Source organism: Phoxinus phoxinus, assembly GCF_949152265.1.
Source record: "Phoxinus phoxinus genome assembly, chromosome: 14".
NCBI classification, from domain to species: Eukaryota; Metazoa; Chordata; class Actinopteri; order Cypriniformes; family Leuciscidae; genus Phoxinus; species Phoxinus phoxinus.
Genome location: NC_136889.1, coordinates 24,286,686 through 24,304,528, shown reverse-complemented (window position 1 = coordinate 24,304,528; position 17,843 = coordinate 24,286,686). Strand labels below are relative to the sequence as shown.

The window sequence follows — 17,843 nt, the reverse complement described above, 5'->3', positions numbered from 1 at the left end:
ACTGGTTTTGTGAGATTTTTAAAAATTAAACATTTTTAGATTTCACTAGTGTATCACTTGAATAAAATGCAATTCTTCAACGACAAAAAGCAATTGATAGTCATTGCGTTATTTTAAATCCCCTCTTTAGATTGCGGATTTCGTCTTTGTGAATTGTGAATTTAGTTAAATCCATTAGCGGATTCAAAATTAGAAACAATTACTTTTCTAAAAATTAAAAATAGCGCGGACGGGACGCTAGAACGCAACCTGTGAGAACGCCGACTTTGATTGGTGGACTGCGTGCCGACGTCACGTCCCATTCACTTGAACCCATAGACAGTATGCTTGAACCAGAACGCAACCTGTGAGTACGCCAACTTTGATTGGTGGACTGCGTGCTCGCGTCACGACTCATTCAACAACCCGAACGAGGCGTCGCGCTCTGGTAGTGTAGATACAAACTAAAGACGAGTGAATGAACGAAAACATTCGGGGCTCCAGACGCCTATCTGTTCAGATGAAAGAGACATTTTGAGTTTAAATTAATATAATAACTGTCAGTTATGGAAAATCATTTACAGAAGTTTTTCCAGTTTCCGTTCAACTTGGATAAGTTCACGCTGAACGTGTCAGATGGTGAAATCATGGACTCATCAGCTCGAACGCTGGAAAAAGACAATAAAAAGAAAGGGTCAGTAAAGCAGGTGCTGCTGGATGGATGCGTGCCCTTTTCTCATCAGGTGGCCGGCCATAAATGCGGGATCAATAACACTGGTCAGTTTATTCTTAACTTCTGTAAAGTTATTATTAATGCTGTAAGTTATGTGTAATGTTTTTGTTTTTTTTAGGTTTTATGGATTAATGAAGGAATGTGAATATCAGAGTCTAGTTAATTTGTTTGATATTTGGACTTGGATTTCATCATACTGTTTGGATTTGATTATGAACACTCATTATCAAAAAGTTTTTACATGACTATCAAACCAATTTTATAGTTTTATAAACCAATCCTATAATAATCAAATGGCATTCTACTGGATCAATTGTAATTCCTTTCTTTCTAAAAAGAGTATTTTGTGGAATAATGTTGGAATAATAAAGGAAACCGCAGATTGATCTATACATTTTCTTTAAATTATTTTCCTAATGGTATATAGGACATTTTATCCTATTGATAATTGTTTGTTTATAAGGATCTTGTAGGACTGTTGCTATAAACTATTAAATTCCAACAGGAATCCTACATGTTTCTTTAAATATTTGTTTTTTTCTTTTTCTCAGAGTAAATTTACTTGTGACCTGTGGAGGACTTTGCACAGGTTTTCCTAACAGGGTTGGTTGAGTAATATGTGTTAAAAGTATTAGATAACTAATTATAGTTTATTAAAGGGTCACAGGATTGTTGTCACATTTGTTTAACATATGTCATGGTGATTTCTATGAAAAGAAACAATTACCTTCTATCTACCAATAGTCAGATGACATCATTTCCTCTGTTGCAGTAGCCTAACTCTTATGTGTCATTTGTGGCTCTGTCATGGGGATTTTCTGAGTGAATGAGATTTGAGCTGTTATCTGATGGATTGTCAGATTGCCAGTGGTCAGCACTTTGTCTTTTCTTGTGTTAAAGGAATAGTTCACCCCAAAATTACTATTCTGTATCACCTACCATTATTATCAAAGGATAACTTTTGATTAAAAATATATATTTGTATTACAAAATAATTGTATTCTAAATAAATGCGGTTCTTTTGAAAGTAATATTTATCAAAGAATCCAGATTTTTATTTTATTTTATTAGGTTTCCACCCAAATTTAATTTAATCAGCACAACTGTTTTGAACAATAAGATATGTTTCTTGAATCTTGAGCACCAAATCAACATATAATAATTATGTGTGGTCATGTGACACTGAAGACTGGAGTAATGATGCTGAAAAATTGGTCTTGCCATGACTGGAATAAATAAAATTTTCAAATATATTAAAATAGAAAACAGTTATTTTAAATTGTATTACATATTTCAGAATATTACGTTTTTTATTGTATTTTAATAAAATGAATGCAGCATTAGATAATATAATTATTTTGGTCACTCAGTCCAAAACCATTTCGGCCCGAAACCGAAAATAGCTGTTTCCGCCGAAACTTTTTGGTAGTCCCAACTGTTACACATGCGTTTTCTTTCTCAAATGTTTACGTGCACTTAGGACTAAACCGACTGCGTTTACAAGGATATTTTGACATTATGTTGTTGTATTTGTGCTTACAAGTGCAATAAGACGTGTACGAGAACTCAATTCGGTATCACGCACTATGACAGTCAGCTCTATGCACTTGCTTTGGATGTGCGCGCACGGAGCAAGTGCTGAATTGAGTTCTCTTCTGCGTCTTCTTGCGCTTGAAAAAGGTTTGAAATCACTTTTAAATTTGCACACAGGAATCGGTAAGCAGAATCGAAATTTGAATTTCATTACAAGTATCTGATGCCTAATGTTAAGTATCTGATTTTAGAATTGGAATTGATTTTTGATACCCAACCATAGTTACATGCTTCAAAGCATAAAGAAAAAAAAAATCACTTATCAGCTGCAACTTCCTGTCACCCATTTAGGTACCCTATTTATTAAATCCTGAGTTTGTTGGCACTACTTAATATGGCTAATTCTTATAGTGTCATTTATGTGGCTTTATTCTCTCCTAAGTTTTCCTTCAGATGTTTTCCCGGCTGCCATAAAAGCATTCACACTCAAAATAGTCACACGTTGTCATGATGATAAAGTGCCGACAGGTTTTCAGTGTTTGGTTCACTATAATTGCACAGGTGTTCTGCAGCATCCTGATGGAACAATTCTGAAGCAGCTACAACCTCCTCCGAGAGGCCCACGGGAGATGCACTTCTACACACAGGTAATTTAAATCCACTGTACAATACGGCAGCGACAGTTGCATGCAAATAATGTCAGAGGGACAAACCTAAACCAAAATAACACCCTGAATACTAGAAAAAAACTCCTGACAGCCAAGCACAATACAGTAACACCTTTCACTCCATTAAAATAAATACTGTAAAAAAATATATATATATATATTAATACTTTTATTTAGGGTTGTCACTAAGAAGGTAATCAAGTAATCGGTCGATTATTTCGACAATTGGATTTTTATTTATTTTTTTGTAATAAAAATCGACGAACAACAATTCGCATAGAAACAAACATGTTGATGTATTCTCCGTAGGCTTACGTTACAAATCTAATGAAATGGTGCACGTTGCATTGCTAGATGAACGGTATAAGCAACCCAAACTCACAGCATACTGTCTGTTAGCCAAGCTGCTGAGATGCGCTCCACACATGTAAATGATAACAGTTCAACACTTCAATATGAAACTCAAAGCACACCAGTCTTAATATGCGTTCCCAAATGCACATTATTGGAAACCCAAACAAACATCACATGCAGAGACTGGTTTTGTGTTGAGCAGCATTTACTGTGAGTGTGAACGAAGCAGCTCTGAGAAACACATAACCTGTATGCATGTAAATAAAGCGTGGCGCTTCACTCCTAACCCGCAGCACATAAGGCTATACTTTTTAAAGTCGCAGTTATAATAGCACTACGCTATATTATGATTTTTAAATGGTTTAAATACATTGTGCAGCCTTATAAAACCTGTCTAATCATGCGTTTCATGGATTCTCATCCTTGGAATGTGCCATCTCCGGTACTTTGCCGGTTAATCAACACAGGTAAATTGCAATCGAGGAATCGAGTACTTTAATCGAGGAAATGTGACAGCCCTACTTTTATTCAGCAAGGATGCGTTTAATTGATCAAAAGTGACAATAAAAACATTTATAATGTTACAAAGGAAATCTATTTTAAATAAATATTCTATTCATCAAAGAATCCTGAATTTTTTTTATAGTTTCCTCATAAATGTTAAGCAGCACAACATAGATAATAATAAGAAAGGTTTCTTGAGAAGCAAATCAGCATATTAGAATGATTTCTGAAGGACACTGAAGACTGAAGTAATGATGCTGAAAATTATTTTCAAATATTAAACAAATATATATATATATATATATATATATATATATATATAAATAAATATAAAATAGTTATTTTAAGTTGTAATAATATTTCACAATATTACTGTTTTTACTGTATTTTTTAATGCAGCCTTAGTGGGCAAAATAAATTTATTTTTTAAAAACATAAAAAAGTCTTACCAACTAATCTTACCAATTTACCAATAGTTACACTACTGGTTTCAGAGTAAAGGCACATGTCACAAGGCACAATTGTTTTCCTGCAGGTGTATGCCAAAGACTGCACAGACACAAGACTACTAGACCTGCAACAACATCTTCCCAGGTTCTACGGCACATGGGCACCACGGGAGTCGCCACATGGTGAGATAAGTTTTCGGTAACACTTTATTTCGATAGTCCACTTTAGACATTCTACTAACTATAAGTAACTTTGCAGCTACATGTGAACTAACTGTCATTAGAGTATTAGTAGACTGTCTGCTTAATATTTGCTAACACTTTATTTTGTTGGTCCCCCAACAGACATTATATTGACTGTAAGTAACTTGGCAATTTATTCTCCTAACCCGAACCCTATCACCTAACCCTAACCTAACAGTCTACTGACAGTACAGCCTACTAATACTCTAATTGGTTGACATGTAGTTGAAAAGTTACTTATAGTTAGTAGAATGTCTAAAGTGGACTATCGAAATAAAGTGTAACCAAGTTTTCATACCAAGATGTGGATGTTAACATGACATAACATCTGCAGCCCATTTTACTTCCATAATCGTATGTATTTAAGAACAAAAAAGGGTATATTGAACAGGGGTGGAGCACGTTGTTACTTTTTGATAAGATTATGAAGGCAAATATTTGTTTTATTTGGAATAATATGCACAGATGAATCATGCACAAGGAACATTGATCAAATGCAAGGTCATATGCAATTTCAAGTTGACTTTAAATTACTAATGAAGTGTTGTGTCACACGGTTGAACTCAGCAATCCTGTCCATTAAAATGGTTCCTTTAGCAGTCAAGCTTGAAGGTCAGCTCTAGTGAGTGTTATCTATGTTTGGCAAATTTAGAGGGTTGCTAATAAGTTAATAATTGATAGATGGTTTGGTATGTGGTATGGGGTGTCATCCAGCACAGCAGTGGCATTTTTTTTGTAAGCTTATTAAAATGCTCTTATCATCATTATGCATGTTGCCATGTGTCCAAAGTACATGTGCTTTGCAGTGTGTGTGTTTGTTTAGTCTGTATGTAGTCTATGGACATTAAAGGAGTGTTCAGTTTATCATTGGACTTTACACTGCTGTTCTCTGTCTGCCTACTTGTGTTTGTGAGTGGCCATCCCAGTGATGACACCATAAATACTGTGTCAGTTGACAGCACTGAAAAAGAACTTGTCAGAAATAATTCACTGATCGTGGAGGCTTGGCCTCTGAAACATCACTTAAAGGTACAGTGTTCAGTGTGATTGTAGAAATCAGTTGTGAGCCATTGAGACACCGAAGAAGAATACATGTTTTAATGGTTTTCCTCGACTCGGCAACTCTAGTTGGGCCTGCAGTTTAAATGATATAATAATCTTATTTAAAAAAATAAAAATAAGTAAAATAAATAAATATTTTTACGTAACGTATATTCAAACATATTTTTTATTTTTACTTTCAAAAGCAATGTTCTCATAATATTTGCAAAAATATAAAACACAATGTTCTCGTTTTTACATTTAGGGACCATTCAGAAATAACGTTTTCATAACTTAATGAGAACATTAGCTTCCTGGGTTCCTTCAAAAACATGAAATAATCTTATCGAACTTTGTGTATTGAACAGTAGGCCCATGTGTATGTATATTGGTTTAACATTATGGTTTTAAGACTATCACAAGTCATTTGTCATTTTTAAACTGTGTTAGCCATCTTGGTGACAAATCAGCAGAATTTACAACAACAATGTAGAACACTGAACAGAAAACTCGTCTGCCAGCCATAAGAATAGATGTACTAAAACAACGGCTGTCATTCTGTCATCAAATGCACAAAACCGTGTCTTCTTTATCTCTCATATCTCAGAGCTGTATCTGAAACTGGAGGATGTGACGAAGAGGTTCTTACGGCCCTGCATCATGGATGTAAAGATGGGGAAGAGAAGTTACGACCCGTTTGCGTCACTAGAAAAACGCGAAGAGCAGATTAGCAAGTATCCTCTGATGGAAGAGATCGGATTCCTGTTACTGGGAATGAGGGTGAGACAGCATGCGTGTGTGATTTGTTAACTTTCCTTATACTCATTATGCAGGATCTCCTTTTCCCTTGTTGTTTTATCTCCGTATACTCTCCTTCGTATCTGATTTCCTTATTACAAACTGTGAGAGTTCATAAACACAATATTAAGCTTCAGATCACCTGAGGGCTCTAGGTTCGCCTTCAATGCTGCAGAACAGAAATCCCTGTCTGCTGTCTTAAGGCATGATCGATATCCAGAGCTTATCCAGACACTCGGTTAATTACCTCTGAGGAATACTGATAAGACATTTGATGATAAGATTGTGATGAAACCAGTGGTCAGTTACACACACTCCTCTGCTTTTGCTCTCTACTCCTCATTGTGCTGCACTGTGAAGAAGGGAACATGAGAAGAGATCACATTAATTCCATCATTGAGTCTAAAGATCCGATGCATTTATCATGATACAAACTGTGACATTTCATGCTCATTGACTGCATGGATTGTTAGTGACCGACCTTTTATTGAATTTTTCTGTCAGGTTTATGTTCTGTTTTATGGACTATTAGGGAACGTTTACAAGACAACAATATACTAAAAACGGAAATGTTTTTCATTGTACAGACGACAATGTTGTCAAAATGGTCCCTGTTCACGTGGATCCACAAAACCAATTAAAAATGCTTTATGCTGCCAGGCCAGTAGTTTGCGATGTCACTTTGTAAAGAAATACTATGTGCCTATAGACTGAACACGTAATACCAGAGATGGTCTTATTATTGGGAAAAATGAAGGTCCGTGGCTCTACCATTGGAGAAAGCGTATTGGCGACAGTCAAACACCAAAAATGAATGAGAAGTGCCATGAACTTAATCATACCTGTCGCACAATTGTCCATGACTTCTCCTATAAAACAGCATTTTTTTTTTTCAGTGTAAACTCTTCAATTTAAAACAAATGTTTAATAAGAGCAAACATGTTGAAGATTAGCCGATGGGTTGTCAATTCATAAGCTATTTCCACAGATAAGCAGTTTATTCAGCATAGTGAAGCCTCTCATCCATTGACATCTATTCAAACAAACAGCCTCTTGTCTTTTGTACCACAGTGTTATGCATTTTTTTGCTAACCTTGCAGGCTTGACTTTCAAGTGACTTTTGGTAATACGCATGCGCATGACCGTTTTTACAAATTGACGTTTTTGTAGTCACAGAGACAATAATGGTATCGTTTTCAAAAACTTGCACTTTGTCATGCAAATGAATAGCCAAAGTGCATAAAAAGTTTTTAGTTGAAACCGGATGTCATGTAAACAGCCTTCAAAAAGTTTGTATCACCTTGTTTTCCTGTGTTCTGTTCCAGTTTATTTTGTTCCCGCTCTTTGTTTCATGATTTCTAATTATGTTGCACACCTGGTACTGGTTAAGTTTCTCACACAGTATAAGTGGGTCTTTATGCATGAAAATATATTATATAGCTGCCTTTATATATTTGGATCATCAAATTTGGGGCTCCTTGGCATCAACAATTTAGAAAAAACCCTGGCCTGGTCAATCAGATTGTGTGGTATAATATACAGTCAGTAGGTGTTGCAAGGTTTAAACCAACCATGATAAATAAAAAGCAAAATTACATTTTGCCAATTATGTCACACCAGGTAGCTCCATACAGTATGACTGACTGTGCCAAATTCTTCTTACTGCAAGGACAGAAAAATGACCCTGGAAAAGAGTCAGGTCAACAAGTCCATTGTAGAATTGATGCTGTTGCTGCAATGCATTTTAGATTGCAATGTTTATTATTGACTGTTTTTTTTTTTTTTGTGAGTTCCATTAAGTGTGAAGTCTCCATCTCGTTTCCTCTGTTCAGTTTTTCCTTCCTCCAGTCCCTCCTCAGTTTATCATCCTTTCTCTCTGGTTTCTGCGTACTTGTTTCTTTGCACCTAATTGGTTTCAGTGTCTCCAGGCTGGGAAATATTTGCCAGCTGCTGTCACCCTCTCCTTCCTTTTCGCTCTCTCTCTTGTTCTTGCTTTCCATGTTATTTCAGTCTGTTTCATTTGTTTTGTAGTGTGGAGGGCTGTAAGGATCCATCCAGTGAGGCTCATCACAGTTTTAAGTCTGTATGCATGCGAGTTTCTCCAGTGCTGTTCTAAAACCTAGTGCGATGCCTATGTAGACAGCATTTACATTTGTCTAATTTTGTACATTTACTAAAGTCTAGACAGCAAGGCAGGTCACTATTTTTTGAAGCATATTTTCATATTTTTCTTTATTGTAATGTCTCTGATGGATCTCCTCTGATCTTCTTTTCTATCATCTTTTCACCTCAGGTGTACCAGATCAATTCAGACGGTTACATTACTCTTGACCAGTTCTATGGACGCAGTCTTGGAAAGGACACCATTAAAAATGGTCTGACTCCAATAATTTATTTTTTACTTTTATTTTGTTTATGTTAAGGCACATGGATCTGTCTGTCTGTCTGTCTGTCTGTCTCTATCTATCTATCTATCTATCTATCTATCTATCTATCTATCTATCTATCTATCTATCTATCTATCTATCTATCTATCTATCTATTTCATTGTTGTTTTTTTAATTACAGTATACTGTGTTAATATAGAGAGAGATTCAGAGAAACTGTTGTGCTGTAAACTACACTAACTGCAAAAAGATGGATTAAAATGTAAGAAATCAATACGTTTATTCATCAATGATTAATTAAAATGATACAGTAAAGTTACAGTAAAGACATTTATAATGTTACAAAAGATTATATTTCAAATAAATCATGTTCTTTTGAACTTTCTATTCATCAAAGAATCCTGAAAAAAATATCAAATTTAATATAATTTTTTTTTTATCAAATTAAAATTTTAGAAGGATCATGTGACACTGAAGACTGGATTAATGATGCTGAAAATGCGGAACTCAGCATAACACCTGTTAGCGGTTTTGCCTCTTGAATGTGCACGCATCCAGTATTGTTTGTATACAAGAAACCTGTCTATAATGAAGATATAAAGTAGTTTTCCTCCATCTCCCGTCAGTACCTCAGCTCACCATCAGTGTCGCCAAACTGCTTCGTCTCCAAAATGTTCCTTCGAATGGGTCAGAGTTTGCGCGCAGGTGTGCAAATTTTCCCGTCAAGATTTTTTTTATAAACCACAACTTATGCGTCGGAAGTAGTGTACGCCTCTTTTTATGCGTACGCAACAGTTATAAATGAGGCCCCAGATCTGGCACACATCTGGTATGCATTTTTTAATATATATATATATATATATATATATATATTTATTTCTTTTTTAACCAGGAAGGTCCCATTGACATACAATACCTCTTCTACCAGGGAGTCCTGGTCAAGATAGGCAGCACAAAACAAAAAGTACAAAGTAGTACACAACACAACATAATAAACAAACAAAAAATGCCCATATCTGAAAGACAATACAAATAGCATTGAATCTACATGTACCAGATGTGGCCTGTCTGGGAGGTCAAAAGGATAAACAATTCCGATTTATTTTTACAGCCATCTTTGATCTTGATTTTGCCAGCACTAATAACCACAGCAGATAAATACTTAAACATTTATTTAAATACAGATAAACAACAAAAAGCTTAAGGAGAGGGCCAAAATAACAAAACACAAAAACAAAATCTTACTAAGGGAAGAACAAAATGTCTCCGGTAACGGCTGTAACTCTTGTTCCCTGAGTAGAGGAAACGAGACATGGCGTCGATACGACACTTTGGGGAATGCCCCCAGCATAGCGCGTCTGAAGCATGAATGAAACTAAGCCAATTCTGATTAGCGTTGTGTCATGACGTAACGTGATGGCATACACAGAAGCTACAAAGGGGACTCCAGCACACAACCGCGTTAGCTTCTGTGATGGAGCAAGTTGCTCCCAGGCAGGGGAAGGCTTGGCGAAGGGACGCAGTGTCTTGTTCCTTTCTCAGGGAACAAGGGTTACAGTCGTAATCCGAGATGTTCCCTTTCGAGGGAACTCTAAATGTGCCGATACAACACTTTGGGGAACGAGTACCCATTATGCCACAACAGGCCCTGCCTGTCCCAGTGTGAAGCTGCGCACAGGCACACTTAGGACGAGAGCACTAGAGGGCTTGGCGTAAAAGGAATGTCCAGGCTATAGAATCTGATAAAAGTATGAGGGGTGGCCCATCGCACACTTCTTGGATCGGGGCCCCTGAATGAGGGCTCTAGAGGACACCATGGGGTGTTGGAGGACACCTCTGGTTGAATGAGTCCTCATGACCGAAGGTGAAGGCTAGCTGCGCACCTGATAGGCATCAACCCCAGTGGGGCTGTGTGGGTGAGAGGAAAACCACAGTGGACAGTGGGACGTCCCTCGAGACGCTAACAAATCCACTGGGCAGAACCTCTCGCATATCGACTTCACACCTCGGTGTGAAGTCTCCATTCCCCGGGCCTCAGCCCCTGCCTCGACAGGATGTCTGCTCTCGGATTCTGGTCCCCCGGAACGTGCATTGCTCTGAAAGATAACAGTTTCCCCTGGGACCACAGAAGGATCTGATGCGCCAATCTGGATAGAGGGCGCAATCTCAGACCCCCCTGATGAATCAAGTAGGAGACCACCGAAACATTGTCATTGTCGCATCAGAACGTGGTGACCCCTGACGTCTGGAGGAAGCTCCTCAGAGCCCTGAAGACCGGCAGCATTTCCAGGCAATTTATATGCCAAGAATGGTGCCAGTCCTGCCACAGATCTCTCGAAAAGCGACCGTCCATGACCGCGTCCCAGCCAGTGAGGGATGCGTATGTGGAAACGGTTTTCGGTGACATGGTCCTCCCCACACTGGGCCCTGGGACAGGAACCAAGGTTTCTTCTATATGGACAGGGAACGAAGGCATCTAAGCGTAACCCTGATCATATAGAATGGAACAATCTCTGAAACTGTTTCACAGTGATGGCACAGCCTAGCTTTATCCTGGTCACCATGGCCAGGATGGACTCGATACATGCAGGAGTCATTCGTGCCAGCATCGTCGTTGAGTCCCACCCCACCCCCAGGAACGTAGTCCGCTGGGCGGGTGTCAACACGCTCTTTCTCGTATCGAGTCTCAACCCCAAGCTTGAATATGGCCAAGGACGACATCCTGATGCCGAACTGCCAGCGAGGGGAGAGTGCTAGGTCGAATGGAAGAACCCGATATTGTTATGCTTTGCCCCCGAAAGCAGGAACTTCCTGTGAGATGGAAGGATTGAGACGTGGAAGTATGCGTCTTTTAGGTCTATCGTGACAAACAGTCCTCGGATCTGATTTGGATCACGATAATAGGAGACCAGTTCAGATGTATTAGATCTAATATTGGACACAACCCTCCATCCTTCTTTGGAAACATGAAGTACTGGCTGTAGAACCCCGACTCCCTGTCTGGTGGAGGAACATGTTATATGGCCTCCTTTACCAGCAGGGAGTTTACCAGCAGGGCTGTGGGTCTACTGCAGTCCAGACCACCCTGTTGAACTTCGGTGGGCGGACCCGGAACTGCAGCCCGATTACCCGATTTCTACAGTGCGCAGAACCCATGGAGATATATTGGGGAGACATTGCCATGCCTCAACAAAATTCCGCAAGGGAACCAACCCTCATGGCTGGTGTCGAGTGTCTTGTGAGAGCCCTTCATGATACCCTGAAGTGGAAGACCGGCAGGGAATAATCGAAAACGACTCTCGGTGTGCGGATGTCCCCTTATTTCACAACAATGCAACAATTTTCACAAGGAACAGACTGACGTTCACATGCTTGCACTGAGGTGTCTGGGGTAGAGGAAAAAGGACTCTCATCCTTGTCCTTTGCTCCTCTCCACTCTTATCCCCACTTCCTTCTTTCAGGATCCAATCCACGTGCTTACTGAGGAAAGCCAATGATGTTCATTTGGAGCATTGTAAGATAGAGAGTGAGAGAGCGAAAGAGAGAGAGAAAAACACCCAGAAAAAACCCCCACAATATAACAATTCAAATCCTGTATCAGATTCAGAACACTTATTATTATAACTCATTTACACAAATCAAAAGAAAATATGTCCTGGGATATAACATTATGTTCAGCTCTAAAATTGTCTCCCAGTGATTTGATGTAATTTGACTGGAAAATGTGTGTGATCATGTAGTCTCAAAACTCAAAAATGAATCTATGATTTTTTTTTTTCTCCTCAGGCCTGACTAGATTCTTCCATAATGGTGAAGATTTACAGAGGCATGCAGTTTCCCTGATCATTTCTAAAATCCGAAGCATTCTCCGCTGGTTTGAGGGTCAAACTCAGCTGCATTTCTACGCCAGCTCTTTGCTGCTGGTGTATGAAGGCTCTCCTCACACAGTCAACGGATGGAAACACACGCAAGCTGAGACAGGAACAGGACATCAGCAGGGGGAGCCACAGAGCAAATGTAACAAACACCACGAGGCTCTGAGCGTTCAGGGCAGTTTAACACACAGTCATCCGTACTGCCGTGAGACCAACGCTAACAGAATGTGTGCAGGAAGTGTAGAAGAGGAACATGCGGAAATTGGAATGGGGGATAAGAAACAGTTTGGACAGGAGGAGGCAGTGGAGGTGAAGATGATCGATTTTGCTCATGTATTTCCGAGCAACAGTCCAGATGAGGGATACATGTACGGCCTGAGGAACCTTCTCTCTACTTTAGAACAAATACTAAAGACTGACATCTGACCTCCTGAGAGAGTCTCTCTCTCTCTCTCTCTCTCTCTCTCTCTCTCTCTCTCTCTCTCTCTCTCTCTCTCTCTCTCTCTCTCTCTCTCTCTCTCTCTCTCTCTCTCTCTCTCTCTCTCTCTCTCTCTCTCTCTCTCTCTCTCTCTCTCTCTGGTCTGATATTTCTATCTGTTGTTTTAAATTAATTTGGGTATAGTTGGAGGCATATTTTTAGATTTTATCGTACACTGAAAATATACTGTATACTGACTTAAAACTGTCACGTTTGTCAACAACTAAATAATTTATTAAAATTATAGATACACCTCAGGGGGGAAAAAATCATAATAAACAAATTATGATTATTTTATCAAAACACACAACGTGAGTTACTGATGATGACGCTATACTTCTGATGCAACTATTGATGTTTTTATTCTAAAAATGCTCTTCTAATTCCAAAGTAAATTCTAGTTAGATTTTATTGTATATTTACCTTTTCTTACTGCCAAAAAATCCACGTCGGTGTACCTTTAAAAAAAAAAAATTTATTTAATTTTTTACAGATATGTACAAATAATTTTGAATCTGTAAAAACAATGAATCTTAATATATATATAGTTTTTTTATTGTTTTAAAATAAGAAAGCCTCCCAAGAACATGTTAAATGCTTTTAATATAAAGTTGAAATCATACAACAAAATGCAAAATGTGTGGGTTTTTTTTTTTTCTTCAAATCACAGCTAAGGTTTGTTACCAGAGAAAATGGGCATTCTTTCAGTATTGCTGAATAAAACAGAATAAGCAATGAGCAGTCATTAATATTTCAGCTTTAAGGTAGGTTATGCCTGCATGCAATCATGCAGCTTCTGCTCTTTAAGTGACATTAAAAGAACTCACAATGATGTGAACCGTAAAGAAGTATCAGACACATACTGATTTTATGGTGCTGACATTATTTGTTGATAAGATCCAATTGAGTTTCTTTATAATAGCATTTTTTTATTATTTTTTTATTACCCTTTTAAAGCTACTTTTCATTTGGGTTTTTTCTTTTCTTTTGTACCCCTTATGTCCAAAATCTCAGAACTCTTTGTAAATTGTTCAAAATACTAACCGTTAATACTAAATTCTACCGACACTTGATTGTTCTCTTATCCTTTAAAAATTATGGTGGACAAATTTAGCTTTGCAGAAAGCTATTTTTCTTTGCAGTGATTCTTCACTGACTTATAGTTTTCCCTAATGGTTGCTCTGGGTTTTCATCTCTCCCGTAAAAGTTTGTTATTATCCATAAACCGTCTCTCACATGAGCAACACTTCTCCCAAACTGCTCTGTGATTGGACAGACCTAGAGTGTTATTTCTTGAGATGCTTTGCAGTTTTAATGTAGATGAAGCAACAATGATAAACCGATTGCTTATGTGCAAGTAAACAGGACCAACAAACAATGATTTTAATTCTCTTATGAACTCATTATTTGTACTGATATGCAAAAACACCACATTGCTTTTTAATACTTACAGTTGATCAAGCAAGTCAAGACAAAGATGTTAGCGGCGTAATAATTATAATGTTTTTAAAAAATAGATTAAAACAGACAAATAAATGAGTATCTGAAGTGAAGTGCATCATGTGGATAAGCACAGTTATTGAGCTGCTGTCCTGCTGCGGTTCTTCATTTACAGTTTTCTCAGTGTCATTCTGTCCTCCTGCTCTTATTTAAAAAGGAGGGATTTTTCATTTTTCCTAATTTGAGTGTAATTTGAAATATAATTGGAACCTCAGAAGCAATTTCCCAGCAAATGCCCCCAGAAACGCTCAGCTCTGAGGCATCCATTAAATAGGTTTAAAACAAACACAAAAATGTATTGCCTTAAGATCTCACTTTCTAGCAGCTGACAATATTTTTGAATACATTTTTTCACCTTTTGATCTCAAAGCATGTCCAAAGTGTTTGAAAGGCATTTGTGTACGTGGAACGCATTTCATGTTTTTTCCACACATCTCTGAATTAATAAATCATACATGTCATAGGCTACATAAATTTGATATTTATATTTTCTGACAGTGTTACAGTTTTTGTGTAGTTCCCCACATTTTCATTCGGTGGCGCTGTGGCTCCTGTGTGGCCACACAGATTGAAAGACTGGATATGGAGAAAACTCAAAACTCCATCCATTGGCATCAGATCTAGGTAAGAAATTCAGTGGAAACGAAAGCATTCCATGACATACATGTTGTGATTATTATATTGCTTTCTGTGTTGATCTGAGAGAGCTCTTGCTTTGGGATCTATGTCTATGACACTTGTGGGAGTTTAGTTGAGATGAACATGAGACGGGCAGGCTTGAACAGTTTTACTTGCACATATTCTGGACGGGCTTTATTATTTCAGTATTGTGTGTTGGTATGTCCATTGATAAAGCTGGGAGCGTTTGTGTGATTTGTGATGAAGTTAATCAATATATGGCCGGATCGAGATGGAGGATATGAGGAAAAGAGAGAAACTAATTAAAACTGGAATTGATTCTTTATTAAAATGACAAGCTTTATCTCATAGTGCTCAAACATGCGCATTCAAATAATTTATTCTGTGAATCAAACCAATGCCATAATCATAATTCATTTTGATCTTTTACCCATCTGATTAGAGTTCTCCAAGTTCTTCAAAATGTTTGTAAACAATTATATGTATGACGTATTTTACTGAAACACTATAGACATTCTCCCTATTGGATGTTAGTATATCAGTATAGTATAGTATATAGTATATATTTACGTACATTGTTTATCCTTTGTGTGTACGCATGTTGAAACTCATTGCATCATAAAACAAAAAAATGTCAACAACAGGAACATTTTGCATCTAAATTACTTAATTTCAAAACTGTCTAACATTATCTGGAAGGTTATTATAGAGTTGTGACAGATGACTATAATACCTTGTTAAATAGTTAATAAACAGTACCAGTAAAACACGTGGGTTGTCCTGATACTGTACTTCAAAATGTAACAGTGTAAAAATTGCCACACAGAATAAAGTAACTGTTCAAGGTCCATTGGTGACTTATAAAAATAATGTCATATTTGCGTAAACTGTTACTACCGTATATCACACGACACTAGCACATTAAGATAAGCTATGAAAAAATCATGTTCCTCTGCCTCTTTCTGGTTAAATACAGTTTATAGATGGGTAAAAAGACTGTTTGCTAACTGTTAAATGACAATTAACTAAAGATTAAATAACTAACAATTTACCATCTATTAATGATGGTTATTATAAAGTGTTACCGAAAAGATATGTTAGCATTTCCATATTTTGATATTAGAAGGGAAGGGATGCAGCTGCTTTCACAACTACCAATGCTTAAAATCATCCCAAGCTAATGTTTGATGCACAGAATTTATTGTGTGGTTTTCCTAACCCCCATAAATAGATTATCTCGGTGGAATAGTTAGTAGGCTATAGCATGCTATGCCACTTTCATCAAAACCTATTACAAGCTATATGTCATGTCATTAAATACGATAAACAGTGATTCTGGAACAGATCTGCATCTTCCTTATCCCGTTAAAAAACACATTACAGTAAAAAAAAAGTTGCACTAACTGTTCGTTACCAGCAGCATTTGCCGACAGGCAGGTAGCTAACATAAACATATTTTTGCTAGCCTACCTGCTGCAAAATTACACCATTTGTACAAGACAAGTAGAGCTATTTTATCCAGTGTAATTTATCCCTTACCACTATCTTGTTTTTCTTTTTCTTTTCTGGCTTCCTGAAGCATAATTCCGCTTCATTATGACTACCGAGGAGGTTTTGTATTTTGCCGGCCGCAGAGATCGCGTGGTTGGCTGGCTGCTGTCAGCGAGAGGGGCCCTCTTGAGGGGTATCCCGATAACAGTGTCATTGCACTTTACTACATTGACTATCAAAGGGGTGCTCACGCAGTTTGTCGTTGCATTTTATTCTTAACCAGTCGTTGTCTTGGGGCCCCAGGCCAGCTCGGGGCCCCAAGCAATTGCTTGGTTTGCTTGCCTTGTCGCGACGGGCCTGGGCATGAATGAAACTAAGCCAATCGTGATTGGTGTTGTGTCATGACGTTACGTGTGACGGTATACACGGAAGCTACAAAGGGACGCCGGCACACAACAGCATTAGCTTTCTGTTCTTCAGCAAATGCTCTCTGTCGTGTGTGTCATATTTGATGTTGTCTATCATTTTGCAAGCACTATACATTATATATATATATATATATACATATATTATCATGGTGAGTCAGTAGTACAACCGGTGTGTGCATCTTTGCCCTCGTTATATCACGGGTGGGGACACACACCAATTGTGTGTGCATTGTTTGGGAGCGCAGCACGCTCAGGCAGCTCTCGAGGGAGCTGCTTGTGAGGATTGTGAGAAATTACCGATCCGAGTGTTCCCGCTTGGCCATCTTTGACGAGGCTGGTCAAGCTCGCGATCTCCTTCGTGCGGGCAACATGGGGTTCACAAATGGATCTGACAGGGGTTCCTGACACTGAGGCACTTCCTCAGGAATCCTCTGCCAGTTCCGATGTTCTACCGCCTCATGCGGAAGCCCGCCCAGCGGCTTCTTCCTCACGAGCAAAGATCCCGATGTTTGAGCTGTCTGCTTTCGAGGAAGTGGATGTGCTCAGCATCGAGGACGGGGATTTTGGAGATGACTCCCCACTCCATGTCCCCGTAAATGAGGACCTGGTTGAGGTTGTTTCTCGTGACGTGGACAGATTAAATATCAGCTGGCCACTTGAAAGGCAGGAAGCGTAAGTGAAAAGCAAACTTGATGAGCGCTTCCTGCAGCACAGAGAACAACCTCATTGCCAGGATTTGTATT

General features: G+C 38.2%; 1 protein-coding gene across 1 annotated transcript; it reads left to right on the top strand.

Moving 5' to 3' along the window:
• The first annotated feature begins 323 nt into the window (after positions 1 to 323).
• On the top strand, positions 324 to 13,504 carry ipmka (inositol polyphosphate multikinase a). The gene is made up of 6 exons (XM_079634509.1): positions 324 to 756; positions 2,807 to 2,892; positions 4,307 to 4,403; positions 6,112 to 6,284; positions 8,596 to 8,677; positions 12,476 to 13,504. The coding sequence occupies exons 1-6, from the start codon at positions 546 to 548 to the stop codon at positions 12,988 to 12,990; spliced, it is 1,164 nt and encodes a 387-aa protein (XP_079490635.1). The 5' UTR covers positions 324 to 545; the 3' UTR covers positions 12,991 to 13,504.
• The last annotated feature ends 4,339 nt before the right edge of the window (positions 13,505 to 17,843 follow it).

What these genes read in the sequence shown, in the direction of transcription:
- ipmka (XM_079634509.1), top strand. Translation starts at nt 546, where the DNA reads ATGGAAAATCATTTACAGAAGTTTTTCCAGTTTCCGTTCAACTTGGAT. An exon ending in AGATGCACTTCTACACACAG is followed by an intron (nt 2,893 to 4,306) that starts GTAATTTAAATC and finishes GTTTTCCTGCAG; the next exon opens with GTGTATGCCAAAGACTGCAC. An exon ending in AAAGGACACCATTAAAAATG is followed by an intron (nt 8,678 to 12,475) that starts GTCTGACTCCAA and finishes TTTTCTCCTCAG; the next exon opens with GCCTGACTAGATTCTTCCAT.